Source organism: Corylus avellana, chromosome 5 (assembly GCF_965113065.1).
Source record: "Corylus avellana chromosome 5, dhCorAvel1.hap1.2, whole genome shotgun sequence".
Classification (NCBI taxonomy): domain Eukaryota; kingdom Viridiplantae; phylum Streptophyta; class Magnoliopsida; order Fagales; family Betulaceae; genus Corylus; species Corylus avellana.
Genome location: NC_142494.1, coordinates 1,208,807 through 1,222,668, shown reverse-complemented (window position 1 = coordinate 1,222,668; position 13,862 = coordinate 1,208,807). Strand labels below are relative to the sequence as shown.

The window sequence follows — 13,862 nt, the reverse complement described above, 5'->3', positions numbered from 1 at the left end:
TTACCTAGATCATGAGGAGCTACTGTGGGTGTCCAAAATTTAAGTAGTGATTTAATATAATATCATATCTAATATAATTGGTGGGCCATGCATAAAGAGACCACTCTATATATGAATAGGAAGTTTACCTGTGCATCTAATTGGTGGACCATGCATGCATGCAGGGTTCTCCTCGTTTTTTTTTTTTTTTTTAAAAAAAAAAAAAAAAAAAAAAAAAAAAATCTGTCAATTCTACTATTGGATAACGGTTTTGGATAATTGAATAATTTTATTGAAGTATATATATATATATATATATATATATATATATATATAAGAGAACAAATGAAAGAGGATACTAGTGTACGTACGTAGAATGTTATTTCTGTCTACCACTATTATTTGACTAATTCATCAGAACTTTCATTACATGCAAATTTGCTTTGTTCATCATAAGAACACAAGCCCTAGTATGTATACGTTTGAAAGAGAATATTACAACTTATATGCTTCCGCAAGGGAATTTATTTCAGCTTCCGGCCTCCTACTGCTTATACCGACTAATTACTAGCCGTTTACTTAATGGCGAGGACAAATAGGAGGGTTCTGCGTGCCAGAGACCGCGGGCTTGACATTTTCACATACGCTCATAGCTTTCCCCTCAGCTCCAAGGTATGAAAGGTTAATGTTTGAAACCTTCACGTTCTGGCATGGTTCACCCTTACTGCAGATAATCTTGAGAGCCTCCCGAGTTGCAGAAGTCCCTCGAACGTCGTCAATCATCAAATTGCTGATCTTAATTCTAGAGGGAATCTAAAACCAAGAAAAATATGATCGTAAGATTAAGTGAGAACAATTTGTCTCTCCCATATAACTTTTTGAAAAATCAGACATTTGATTTGTAGGACCCACTCCTTCACCCGTGAACAGGGGCGGACTTGCACCATGTCTTGGGGTTCATGGCACCCCAAAAAACTTTTTAAACAATAATCATTTGATTTGTAAGACCCATGCCTTGTGGTCCATATGGCACCCCAAGGATTTCTAAAGTCTTTGTAATTTTATAAGGCCCCGGCAAGGTGTAGGTTTTCACTTCAAGAAAAATTGTAACTCCTGCCACACGTTGTACTTCAAATAAAGGTCATATAGAAACTTTTTATAATAGTATACGACAGAAAATATACCTATAATAAGAAACTTTTTATAGAAACTAGCTACACAAAGGCTTTACAAAAAAATAAACCTATAAAAAACAAAATGACAAACAAAAGATAATAATACTGAAATTAATGAGTGTGTTTAAGAGGTAGGCGTGAAATTTATTAGAGCAGTAGTACTGAAATTTATTTGGCAGCATTAGAACAAGGCATGCCTTTTTTAGCCAATGTACTAATTAAAATGCAACATCTTTAATTTTTTTAAAAAAAAAATTAGATAACTTCTTTTTTATTGTGTTATTTCATTTCTTCTTCTAATTAATTTTTTGTTTTCCAGCATTTCTTCTTCTAATCCATTTTTCCTAGACCCTATTAATTGTGCGTATTTTATTTTGTCATTAGTTTAATTATATTATTATGTATTTGTGATACCGTTATATTAAAATTTTGAATATTTACTTTGACTATTAGATTTTTTGGCTAATTTAATTTTACATAAATAATTTTTCATAAATGCGCAGACACACATAGAGGGATTATATATATACTCACACAAAAAATCCTAGTTTCGCCCTTGCCCGCGAAGGCCGTACAGACGCAATGACTAATTTTTTAAAAAGTTGTATGGAAAAAAGACGGGAAATGAACGTTTCGCACGCTCTTACCTGTGATTTGCATTGACTGTATGGGCAGTACGCTTGATCTACAATGACAGGATTGCCGACCTTATTCATGGTAAGACCCTTGAAAGTTATATCGTCTGCAGTTCCGGCAGAAGGGGAGGAAGGCCATGTTTTGATCCTTACACCATTCATTGTGTCGGTAAAGGTGCAATCTAGAACTTTGATGTGAGCTACAGGTTGTTCATTGAAGTACTTCCCAAGGCTTCCTATGCTAATTCCATGGCCTGGTCCACATTTAACTCTTTGGATAGTAACATCTTTGCTTCCATCACCAAGGGAGATACAATCATCACCGGTTCCAATCGTTGTGTCCGAAATGGTGATCCCATTGGAACGTCCAATGTGGATTCCGTCGGTGTTGAGGCTTGTTATGGGTGCAGTGATGGTAACATGTTGGATCTTCAACTTGTTGCATCCCAAAACGTTAATGTGGAAACTTTTGGGGTCCTTGAATGTAATGCCTTGAATCACTCCATTTGTGACGAAGTCGAGCCTTAAAGTCTGTTCATTTATGAAGACAAAGCAACCTATATTAATATACATATTTGGACACCATTCTAATCCAAAAGTCTAACTTAATAGATTTTTGTCTGCTTATATAATTTTTTTTACATTTTCAACGTGAGACACAATATTCATAAGTGCAATCACAACAATAGATACTACAGTTTTAACTACAAATTGTTTTGTCATATGAGTTTGTAAGGAATTTTACCGTTGCAAGTAATTTGCAGTTGCTGTTTTTGCCACAATCATTTTGTTTCCAAGAAGTTGCTCCTAGGCCATCTAGTGTTCCAGTGCCCGATAGAGTGAAGCTGTCGACACGACCAATAACGAGCCAACCATCAGTCTTGAGCTGGTGGGGGTTTGCTGGGGCCCTTACTATGCCGTCAAGCTGAATCTGCATAGGACCCTTGCAAGGCCCTTGTAAACTCGTTGAGCTGCCTAAGTTGTATGTGGTTTTAGGAATCACAATTTTACTTGTACCTCCTGCAGCGCATGCTTCTTTCCAAGCTTTTGTCAAAGCCTGCAGGAGGCATAACCAAAAAGAAAAATGTGTGTAAAATTTGGAAGCTCGGTAGCCCCGATCTCGCACAAACGACTCGAATCTCTTACGTGTCAGATGATGTGGTCTTTTTAAAGCAAAAATATATCAATAATAAAATACTACTCAGAATAGTACAAATCCCTGTAGAATAAGGCTATAATTAAGGGTGTCGAACCTCAAGGACTGCCTAATATTGTTATCAAGCTTTTTAAGATTAATTCTTACTTAATTAAAAGAAATTTGAGCAAGTCTCGTAACCCTAAGGGATCTGCTCAAGTAGTGAAGGCTTTCACTTCTCTGGCGTTCTCATCAGGTCTAAGGTTCAAATCTCTTTGAATGCAAACAATTTCTTAGGGTTAGCTCATCCACGAAGCTGCGGAGTATCACTTGATTTGTGTGGAAGGGGCGCTTTACTTAAGTCTGAAGTTTATCCGATAAGGGTAGATACATGAAGTGTCTCCGTGTTGGGGAATTTATCGTTATCAAAAAAACATTACGTATATACCTGACTGATGTCCTGGCCAGGCTTTGCTCCATACTTCTGCACATCAAAGACACCGGATTGGGCAACATTGGCAGTGGATGCCAACAACAATAGCAAGCATATTGTAGCGATGTTCATATTCATAGCTGTCTTGTTCTTTTGCCTGTCTTTTTTCCTTGTTTGTTCTGTCTAAACTTCCCCTTTGGTGTGCAAGCTATATACAGTGCAACATGGAAGCTACACCATTAAAACTGTCAACCGATTAATGCTACCTAATTTTATGCAAGGCCTCTAAGACGATGCAAGGTACTGGATCAACTTCATTCCTATTATTTAGCCTTCATCCCTCCTCCTCCATTAATTTTCTTTGTCAAAAAAAATGGCTCATTTCTTAAGCCCAAATATTCCAATGACAATAATAAGTACTAAAGAAAAGAAAGTTTAATATATAATGCATTAAAAATAATAATATTACCTTCTCGATAACAAAATAACATTTCAAATGGTTCTGGGGTATAACATTGTTAGATAGGCTAAAACTTTCTAACACTTTCATACTTTGATGCATATATACGTTCAAAAGCTACGTAAAAATTCACTAAATATTAACAATGGTTAATAAAAAGTGAGTTTTATATATATATATACTTTAGCTGCCTGAATTAATACTCATTTTGCACTTACACCTTCAAACTTTAAAAAGTGTCATTGGGGCCTCCCATACTACCATTGTGTCAAATTAGTTATCTCCCCAAAATGCCCTTAAATTTACTCAAAAATAACCATTTGAAAAAAAAATTAAAATTATTAAAAACAAACTTTTGCATTTTTGATGTTTAATGTTGGTTTAATTCGATCCACCCAACCGTCAGGGCATAAATAAACAGTTGTTTGAATTTAATGAATTCATTTATAACTATTCTTTTCTTTCATTTTTTTTTCATTATTATTATTCGTATTTTTTTGCTATTCCTTTCTTAAGATATTTTCGCAAAAACAATTTTTAAATGAAATAATTGATAAAAAAAAAAAAAAAAAAAAAAAAAAAAAAAAAGAAAAAAGAAAAAAAGAAGAAGAAGAAGCATTTGAATTGGAAGATGAATAGTTAAGCTGGATGCATGCTAAATGAATCTTCTTAATTAAGCCCAAATATTCCAAGGACAATATTAAGCTTCAACTTTAAAGAAAAAAAATTGTTAAACAATATTGTCCAAAAAATAATAATATTAATACCACTCCAATAACCACAATTTAACATCTTAAATGGTTTTAGGGTGGCGGCTACATTGTTAAATAGACCAAAACTTTCTAGTAGTTTCATATATATTATGATGCATATATGTTCACACAAACAATGGTTAATAGAAAGTAGATTGAAAAAAAGAAAATCAAAATTCAGTATATAAAATGGTTTTATTGTGACTAACTGTATATGCTACAAGTATCATTTTATGAATTTTTTCGTTGTTTATGTTGAGAATAAGGTTGTATATTGAATCACACAATATAATATACATAAAGGGCCTATATATATAGGTTAATAATGCAGGTCTAATCGAATAAGAAAAGGTAAACGTAGAACTAGAATATCAAAGAAAGTAAATAACCCTAACATAATATTATAACAACCCCCCACAAGCTCAAGGTGGAGTGTGAAAGACCAACTTGAGGTTGGACACAAGATCACGAAAACGCCCTGGAGGATGTGACTTTGTAAAGATGTTTGCAAGCTGATCACGGGACGTGACAGAATGAAGTTGTAGTGAGCCCTAAAGAAGATGATAACGAACAAAATGACAATCATTCTCAATATGTTTTGTCTGTTTATGAAAAATATCATTATGAGCAATCTGAATAGCACTCTTGTTGTCATAGTATACAGGAGTAGTAAAAGAAAGAGAGACACCTATATCCTGTAACAGCCATCGCAACCAAAAAAGCTCCGCGGTAGTGTCAAGTAGAGCACAATATTCTGCCTCGGTACTAGATCAAGCAACAACTGTCTATTTCTTACTTTGCCAAGAGATAAGCAAGGTGCCAAGTAGGAAATAGTAACCAATGGTAGAGCGACAATCTGCCGGATCACTCGCTCAATCAGCATCAGTATAAGCATGCAGCTGTAGAGGAGACTGAGAGGAGACATAGAGCCCATGAAATAATGTCCCCTTCAAGTACCGAAGAATGCGGAGGACAGCTGAGAAATGAGTGGAGTGAGGAGCAGCCATAAATTGACTCACCTGATTGACAGTATACGAGATATCAGGTCTAGTGACAGTAAGGCAGACAAGATTGTCAACCAAATGCCGATATAAGGTAAAATCATGAAGAGGCTCGCCATCATGAGGAGTGAGACGAGTATTAAGCTCAGTCGGTGTGTCGACAAACTTACTGTCTGTGAGATTGGCCCGGGAAAGCAGATCATATATATACTTGATTGACAGTATACGAGATATCAGGTCTAGTGACAGTAAGGCAGACAAGATTGTCAACCAAATGCCGATATAAGGTAAAATCATGAAGAGGCTCGCCATCATGAGGAGTGAGACGAGTATTAAGCTCAGTCGGTGTGTCGACAAACTTACTGTCTGTGAGATTGGCCCGGGAAAGCAGATCATATATATACTTGACCTGTGTTAAATAATAACCATCAGAAGAAGAGGAGATCTCAAGACCAAGAAAATAGCTAAGAGGGCCAAGATCTTTCATCTCAAAGTGCTGACTGAGAAACTATCTAAGTTCCTGAATACCAGTGAATTCATCTCCAGTAATAATCATGTCATCAATCCTGTATGACTAGGCTGAGAGTGCATAGTCTGTGATCTAGTCTCGGCATGGACAAGTTCGAAGATGGCAATGTCCAAAGTGGGAAGAGGAGAACGATGTAAAAGTTGCACACAAACAGGCTCAAAATCATCACGCAAGGCCATCAAAAATTGGTGAAGACGATGTTGATCTCTACGGGTAACATACATCTCAACATCAGTGGGATCCTTCCAAATAAGATCAGAAATATCAATTTAGTTCCACAAGAATTGCATGCGAGCAAGAAAATCATTTATACTTTGATCAGATTTCTGCCTCAGATGGAAAAGCTCAAATAGAAGCTGATACTCGTGAGCACTATCTACAGAAGAATAACAAGAAGCAAGCATATCCCAAGCACCCTTTGCTTCATCAAAGCTGCCAAAGAGCGCAGAAATAGATAGGATAGTAGTATTATGGAACCATGTAAGAATCTGATGATGCTTGTTATCCCAATCAATAAGATGAGTGGTAAAAGCCTCATCTGACTTAAAAGACCCTTTAACTGGCTTTTTGACCTCCCCAGTCACATAAAGCCAAAGCTTGTGGCCTTTCAGAAAGTTACTCATAGATTGGGACCACACCATATAGATTGTGCCATCCAATACAGTCTAAACATAATGAAGAATCTCATTTTGTGCCATCTAGAAGGCTCAAAAGCAAAAAAGACCACAAATATGAAATCAAGACGAAAAAATAGGTAAGAAAGCACCTGGTCAACTCTGAAAGTCAACAAAAAGTTAACGGTCAACGCTGACACAAGTCAACGATCAATGGTCAAAGTCAACGCTGACGTGGCAAGGACTAACTTGATACTGCTGACGTGACACTACTAACGTGGCACTTAGGACTGACGTGACAGGTTGGAGAACTGGCGCATGTGGAGTACGTGCGACTGGAGGAGGCGGCAATTGGCGCATAAATCTCACACGCAAAACTGTGAATAGCGCGTGAGGGCGCGTGGCTGGCTAGAATTGGATTCTGGTTGCTGTTCTGGAGACGCTGGGAGTAGATCTATCGATCAGTGGGCTAAGAGAAGCAATCGAACCACAGTGGCGGCCGATGGCGGAACGGCAATGGCGGAATTGCCAAAACTTTGGGCAGCACGTGTGGGAGCATGAGAACTCCGATGAGACTGTGTGCGGCGGCTCTGTGACGGTTGTCTTCCAAGCTTTCAAGCGATATAGTGATCCACTGAAAACTTCGAGGAGAAAATAGATAACCGTGAGGGACAGAAGGAGAATTTGCCAGATAACGCTGGCGGCCCAGAAAAAAAAATTTGAAGTGATTCAGAACCTGTGCTTTGATACCATGTTGAGAATAAGGTTGTATATTGAATCACACAATATAATGTACAAAAGGGGCCTATATATATAGGCTAATAATACAAACCTAATAAAAAAAGGAAAGGTAAACCTAGTAGACCTAGAATATCAAAGAAAGTAAATAACCCTAACATAATATTATTAACACTTTAACGAATATAAGTTTAACTCAATCCACTCAGCTGTTAGCATAGGACAGAAATCAACATTTGTTTGCATTTGATTAATTCTTTTATAACCTTTCTTTTATTTTCTCATTTCTTTTACATATATTATTATTATTTGATATATATATATATAAAATAGCCGAATCCTTCAAGAATATTGGCGAAAATTGTGACAAGTGTTCATTTAATTTTGTATTGCTCAGTGTTTATTTAGAACGTTTTCTATTAAAAATTTTATAAACAATATTAAAGTTAATTTTTTTGAATTTATTTACGAATACACAAATTGGTTTACATAAGATTTTATTTTTGGCTAGGTATTTAATTATGAAGAGAAAATGCTTGCTTCAAATATTGTTCTACTATTCTTTAATAATATTTACAAATATACAAATTGGGTTACATAATCTTTTAGAGATCAAAGGCACTTCCAGGTGTCTGATCACCGGGAGCTCCTGGCCTCCTCCTTTATATTCAAGCAATTTAGAATCTGCTCCTTAACTGGCAAACCCACTGCAACACAAGTACATAAGTTTTTGAGGGATTTTCTCTCAGCTCTGCAATATTGGGAAATTTGATTAATTAACTGCAAGTTAGCCATAGAAAAAATCATGAACTGCACCACACTTGGGATGAGATTTAAAATTTATTCTTATATATCTCTTCTTCCATTAGTCTTGAGTCTTGACAGCACCTCCATGGCAATGACAATTAAAGAGATAAGGAGAGGGAGAATCTCCTTGCCTTGATCCCTCTTCCTCTCTTCAAAGTAGCCCACAAGTGTCCCATTGAAAGCTATGGAGAATCTAAGAGTTGTAATGCACTCCCCTTAATTACCCACCCAATAAACTATTCAGGGAACAAAAAACAAGATAAACAGTGAAGGAGAAACTCTCAACTAACTGAGTGATTAGAAACTCACTCTTAGGTGCCGTTTATTTTCGCGTAAAATGATTTCTGAAAAATATTTTTTGTATTTTCGGGTGTTTGGTGCAACGAAAAAATAATAGTCAACGGAAAATATTTTCGGTTTGACCGAAAAAAACATCTTTAATTTCCGCAAAATGGTTTCCATTTCTGAAAACCAGAAGCCATTTTTTTGAGTTTGAATATCTCATTCTCAAACCGACAAACCCAACCGGGACATCGTCAGAACCCTTCCGGGAACCGGTCGGGACCTGGCCGAAACTCGACCAGGACCTTGACAGGACCCAGTCGGAACTTACTGGGTTAGGTTTTCCTTACTTAAACTGAACACATGAAATATTTAACTGAAATGGGTGATGAATTGTGGAGTTAGGATTCGAATTCATGATATATGGGTCTGATACATTATTAAATTATCAACATTTATCTCAAAAGTTTAAGCTAATATGAAATGACTGATTATTTAATCATTTAATCAATACTGTAACACTGAACTAGTTGCTTATAGGGCTGGGCAAAAACCCGTCCAACCCGACGACCCGGCTCGCCCCGCCCCGTGCGGGTACAGTGTGTTTTTTCGCGGGTTCGGGTTGAAAATATTCAACCCGTGCGGGGCGGGGCGGGTTTCGGGTTTAGTAATATTTTTTATGCGGGTACCCAACCCGCCCCGCCCCGCCCCGCTCCTAAAACACTAAAAAAAATGTAGAAAACCCTAGAGACCCATCAGACACTCCATCAGCCTTTCTCCCTTTCACACTTTCACGATTCACCCAGGCTCCCTTTCACTCCAGCAGCACCGTCGACCACCTCTCTCCCGTCGAACCCATCTCCTTCCCCGGCGTCCCCGCACCGCACGACCGTCGACCGCAGTCACCGCACCTCTCGATCTCCCATCAGACGGTCGGACCCATCTCACTCCCCGCATCGCACGACTGCATCTCACGATCTCTCACTCTCGCCTCTCGATCTCAGATCAGAAGGGTACTCTCTCTCTCTCTCTCTCTCTCTCTCTCTCTTTTCTGTTTGGTTCTTGGGAAAGATTAAATGAAAATATCACTTGCTTTTTATTCCATTTTCCTCTTGTGGATTATCTATTGCTTGTTTGGAGGGAAAATTTCTCCTTTTGGCGAATTTTCCAGTGAAATATTAAATGTGAGAGGTGGTATGGTATGGGAATCCGATGGATTAGCTGTCAATGTTGGTATTATATTTTATTTTCAAAAGTATATTGTCGAGAAAGTCTTTGCTAAAATAGCAGTTCAGTAAATGAACAAAGAACAGTGGAGGTCTCAAAGATTTGTTAATAAATAAACAATGCTTCTTTTGTTAGACTTTAATAAACAAATACTTGAAAAGGAAGAAGGCCTCTGTACGTGGCAAGTGGAGCAATGCTTTCTAGGAGCTCCTCTCTTCTCAGCCTAGTTAGAGTAACAGCAGCAATGTCTTATATGTCAATTTTTTTTTTAATTTTTAATTTTTTTTTATATTTAGGGAAAATTTACTCACATCATATTGTTAATGTATAGGAGAACTAAAAGTGTTTTCCTATAAATATTTCTGTTTTTTCTCATCTTTTATCTTTTTATTTTTAATTAGAGATTGTATGAAGATTTTAGGAAAAAAAAATAGAGTAGATAAAGAATTTATATTTTGAAAAGAAATAATATTTGAATGGGCTTTATTTTGATAAGGATTGTTAATGTATAGAGAACTAAAAGTGTTTTCCTATAAATATTTTTGTTTTCTCTCATCTTTTATTTTTTTTCTTGTTAGGGTTTTATTTTGATAAGCAATTTTTGTTAAGGATTCTTGTTAGTTGTTAATTTATGACATGATTATGTTGGGTCTGATTATGCAGTATTGGTTTGTTTTTTTTTTTTTTTTTTTCCACTTATTGTAGGCTCATGGATGGTTATTCAAGTAGTGTTGTTGGTTCTAGTTCTGTATCATCTATTCCTAACCCTAGTTCAACTCTCCCACCAAAACTTATAAAATCTGAGCAAACATCAGTGGTGTGGGAACATTTTACCAAGTTAGAGGGGGGTGATCCTAAGGATCCTAAATCACAATGCAAGTATTGTAACAAATTGTTTAGTTGTCACACTAGAAAGCATGGTACAAATTCCATGCTTGGGCATTTGAGGAATACTTGCAAAAAATATCCCAGTAGGTTTGATAAAGAGGATAAGTCGCAATCAAAGTTAAGTTTTGAGGGTAAGAGGGAAGGCCAAATGGGAGTGGGAGAAGGATCTGTGGGTAATTTGGTGATTACTAAATACAATGCTGCGAAAATAAGGGACGCAATTGCTAAGATGATAATTAAGGATGAGTTGCCATTTAGGTTTGTGGAAGGTGAAGGGTTTCGGGATTTCATGAATATAGTTGAGCCTAGGTTTTCAATTCATTCTCGTTATACTGTGATGAAGGATTGTGTTAAGCTTTTCTTGTCTGAGAAGGAAAAGTTGAGGGCAATGTTTATGACAACTGGGTTCGGGTTTGTCTTACCACTGATATGTGGACTTCAATTCAAAACCTTAATTACATGGTAATCACCTCTCATTTTGTTGATAGTGATTGGAACTTACACAAAAGAATTATAAACTTTTAGTTTAATTCCTAATCACAAAGCTGATACCAATGGGGAGAAGATTTTGTCGTGTATGCGCGAGTGGGGTATTCGTAACATTTTCACTATCACAGTTGACAATGCTTCTACCAATGATGGTGCTTTGGAGTTTGTGAAAAAGAGAACTAGTAATAAGGAGGGCACCATATTAGAGAGTCAGTTTATGCATATCAGGTGTTGTGCACACATACTAAATCTTATTGTGACTGATGGTTTGAAAGAGGTTGATGAGTCCATTGTGAGGGTTAGAAGTGCGGTGAAGTATGTAAAGTCTTCACCTGCAAGATTTGAGAAGTTTAAGGCTTGTATTGAAAGAGAACAACTTGATTTCAAGGGTTTGTTGTGTCTTGATGTTCCCACTAGATGGAACTCTACATATTTGATGTTGGAAGGTGCTGAAAAATGTCGAGCTGCTTTCCAACTTATGGAAGAGCTTGATAAGACCTTTAAGCCTACATTAACCGAGGAAAAAAATGAGAAAAAGGGTTTGGGACCTCCTACTTGTGTTGATTGGAGTCGTATTAAGATTTTTCTCAAGTTTCTCAAACTTTTTTATAATGCAACAATTCGAATTTTGGGGTCTTTGTATTGTACTTCTAATATGTACTTTCAAGAAATTTGTGGCATTCAAATGCATTTACAAGAGTATATTGATAATGGTGATTATGTATTGAGTGCTATGGCGGAGAAAATGATGACGAAGTACAATAAATATTGGGGGGATCTTCAGAACAATGATAGGGTTAACTTGATGATGTTTATTGCGGTTATACTTGATCCACGAACCAAATTGGTGTCTTTAGAATATTGGTTCAAAGATGTTCTTGGTGTTGATAGGTGTAATGAAATGAAGAAAAAATTGAAGTCAATCCTTAACAAATTATATGATCACTACAACGCCGGAGAGAGTTCATCTCAAGTTCTACATAGTAGTGGATTGCCTCAAGGTTCCTCAATGAAAATAGAAGAAAGTGAGAATGCTAACCTCTACTTCATGAATAGGTTTCATAAGTACCTAACTTCTAAAAGTGATATTGAAAACAAATCGGAGATGGATCAATATTTGATGGAGGATGTTGAAAAAGCGAATGCGAATTTTGATATTTTAAATTGGTGGAAGGTGAACTCAACCAAATTCCCAATAGTTGCCAAAATAGCACGAGATGTGTTGGCTATTCCTATTACAACAGTTGCTTCAGAGTCGGCTTTTAGCACCGGAGGACGTGTGTTGGATCCTTTTCGAAGTTCATTGGCCCCAAGTACGGTTGAAGCATTGATATGTGCACAAAATTGGTTAAGATCAAAGCCCCTAAGTTTTGACTTAGATATGGTTGATGATGCTGAAAGTTATAAGCTCGATTCAGGTCAATTTTTTCATCATTTATTCATTTTAGTTTGCTTAATATATTTTGCTATTTACAAATTTCATTTATCGGTTTCAATTAATATTGTAATGTTTTTTTTTTTTTCATTCTTTGTAGAAGTAACTTTGAAGAACATCAGCATTTTACTTGAGGATGATTAGTGACTTGAAGCTGAAGATACATTTTGGACTTGAAGTTGAAGTTACATTTTGGATGATTAGTCATTTTACTTTAAGTTGCATTTTGTTGGGTTTTGTTGCTTTTAATTTGAAGTAATGAATTTTTGTTGTTGCTTTGATGTAACTATAAACTATGGGTGTTAAGTAATTTTTTGGTTTATTTTTTTCCTCTATCTTTTTGAATTTACTTGAGGATGATTAGTGACTTGAAGTTGAAGTTGCATTCTAGACTTGAAGTTGAAGTTGAAGTTGCATTTTAGATGATTAGTCATTTTACTTTAAGTTGCATTTTGTTGGGTTTTGTTGCTTTTAGTTTGAAGTAATGAATTTTTGTTGTTGCTTTGATGTAACTATAAATTATGGGTGTTAAGTAATTTTTTGATTTGTTTTTTCCTCATCTTTTTTAAGTTACTTGAGAAAGATTAGTGACTTCATTGACTTGAAGTTGCATTATGGTCTTGAAATTGAAGTTGTAATATGGATGATTAGTCATTTTACTTAAGTTGCATTTTGTTGCTTTTAGTTTAAAGTAATGAATTTTTGTTGTTGCTTTGATGTAATTATAAACTATGGGTGTTAAGTAATTTTTTGGTTTGTTTTTTTCCTCATCTTTTTGATAAAAAAAAAAAGAAAGCTAACCATATTTTTATGAAACCCAAAATATAATTTTTACGAAAGATTGAAAGCCCCAAAAAAAGCCAACAAAAAGCCAAAATATCATTTTTAGGCTTAGACCCAACAAAAAGCCCATATTCTAGTTTAAAAATAATAGAAAAAGCCCATATAGGTGTGGCCTTTTGGGCTTAGTCCAAAAAATTGAATAAAAAAATTTACAAAAAATGTCATACCAAGAAACCCGACCCGACCAGCAAGACCCGCAGGACCCGCAATTATTAAACCCACACCGCAAATACCCGACCCGCGCGAATATTGGGCATTGGGCTCGGGTGACGGGTCGAAAAAATCCAAACCTGCAATATGCGGGTCGGGTGGGAAAAACCCCAAAACCCGCCCCGACCCGACCCGTGCCCAGCCCTAGTTGCTTATAGTTCAATAAACAAAATGTTCATATGTCATGAGATCCATCAATGCGGGGTCAAAAAAAAAAAAAAAAAAAACTG

The 13,862-nt window shown here is 36.2% G+C and overlaps 3 protein-coding genes across 3 annotated transcripts; 1 reads left to right on the top strand and 2 right to left on the bottom strand.

The window, feature by feature from the left end:
- Positions 1-374: 374 nt before the first annotated feature.
- LOC132183033 (exopolygalacturonase-like) lies at positions 375-3,515 on the bottom strand. Its single transcript, XM_059596423.2, has 4 exons — positions 3,373-3,515; positions 2,535-2,846; positions 1,802-2,320; positions 375-792 (listed from the first exon to the last, which is right to left on the bottom strand). Exons 1-4 carry the CDS (start codon positions 3,493-3,495, stop codon positions 559-561), a joined length of 1,188 nt encoding a protein of 395 aa, XP_059452406.2. The 5' UTR covers positions 3,496-3,515; the 3' UTR covers positions 375-558.
- A 2,607-nt stretch (positions 3,516-6,122) lies between these two features.
- Positions 6,123-6,740, bottom strand: LOC148585197 (uncharacterized). The gene is made up of 2 exons (XM_088516354.1): positions 6,480-6,740; positions 6,123-6,341 (listed from the first exon to the last, which is right to left on the bottom strand). Exons 1-2 carry the CDS (start codon positions 6,738-6,740, stop codon positions 6,123-6,125), a joined length of 480 nt encoding a protein of 159 aa, XP_088372480.1.
- A 4,492-nt stretch (positions 6,741-11,232) lies between these two features.
- On the top strand, positions 11,233-12,723 carry LOC148585196 (zinc finger BED domain-containing protein RICESLEEPER 2-like). Its single transcript, XM_088517005.1, has 2 exons — positions 11,233-12,562; positions 12,680-12,723. The coding sequence occupies exons 1-2, from the start codon at positions 11,233-11,235 to the stop codon at positions 12,721-12,723; spliced, it is 1,374 nt and encodes a 457-aa protein (XP_088373131.1).
- Positions 12,724-13,862: the final 1,139 nt, after the last annotated feature.

Excerpts from the sequence above, each read along its gene's own strand:
- LOC148585197 (XM_088516354.1), bottom strand. The coding sequence starts at position 6,740 with ATGGTGTGGTCCCAATCTATGAGTAACTTTCTGAAAGGCCACAAGCTT. Across the intron at positions 6,342-6,479 it reads TTGCTTCTTGTTATTCTTCT|GATCCCACTGATGTTGAGAT; the intron begins GTAGATAGTGCT and ends CTTATTTGGAAG.
- LOC148585196 (XM_088517005.1), top strand. The coding sequence starts at position 11,233 with ATGCGCGAGTGGGGTATTCGTAACATTTTCACTATCACAGTTGACAAT. Across the intron at positions 12,563-12,679 it reads AAGTTATAAGCTCGATTCAG|AAGTAACTTTGAAGAACATC; the intron begins GTCAATTTTTTC and ends CATTCTTTGTAG.
- LOC132183033 (XM_059596423.2), bottom strand. The coding sequence starts at position 3,495 with ATGAATATGAACATCGCTACAATATGCTTGCTATTGTTGTTGGCATCC. Across the intron at positions 2,847-3,372 it reads CTGGCCAGGACATCAGTCAG|GCTTTGACAAAAGCTTGGAA; the intron begins GTATATACGTAA and ends TGCCTCCTGCAG. Across the intron at positions 793-1,801 it reads ACAGTCAATGCAAATCACAG|ATTCCCTCTAGAATTAAGAT; the intron begins GTAAGAGCGTGC and ends TCTTGGTTTTAG.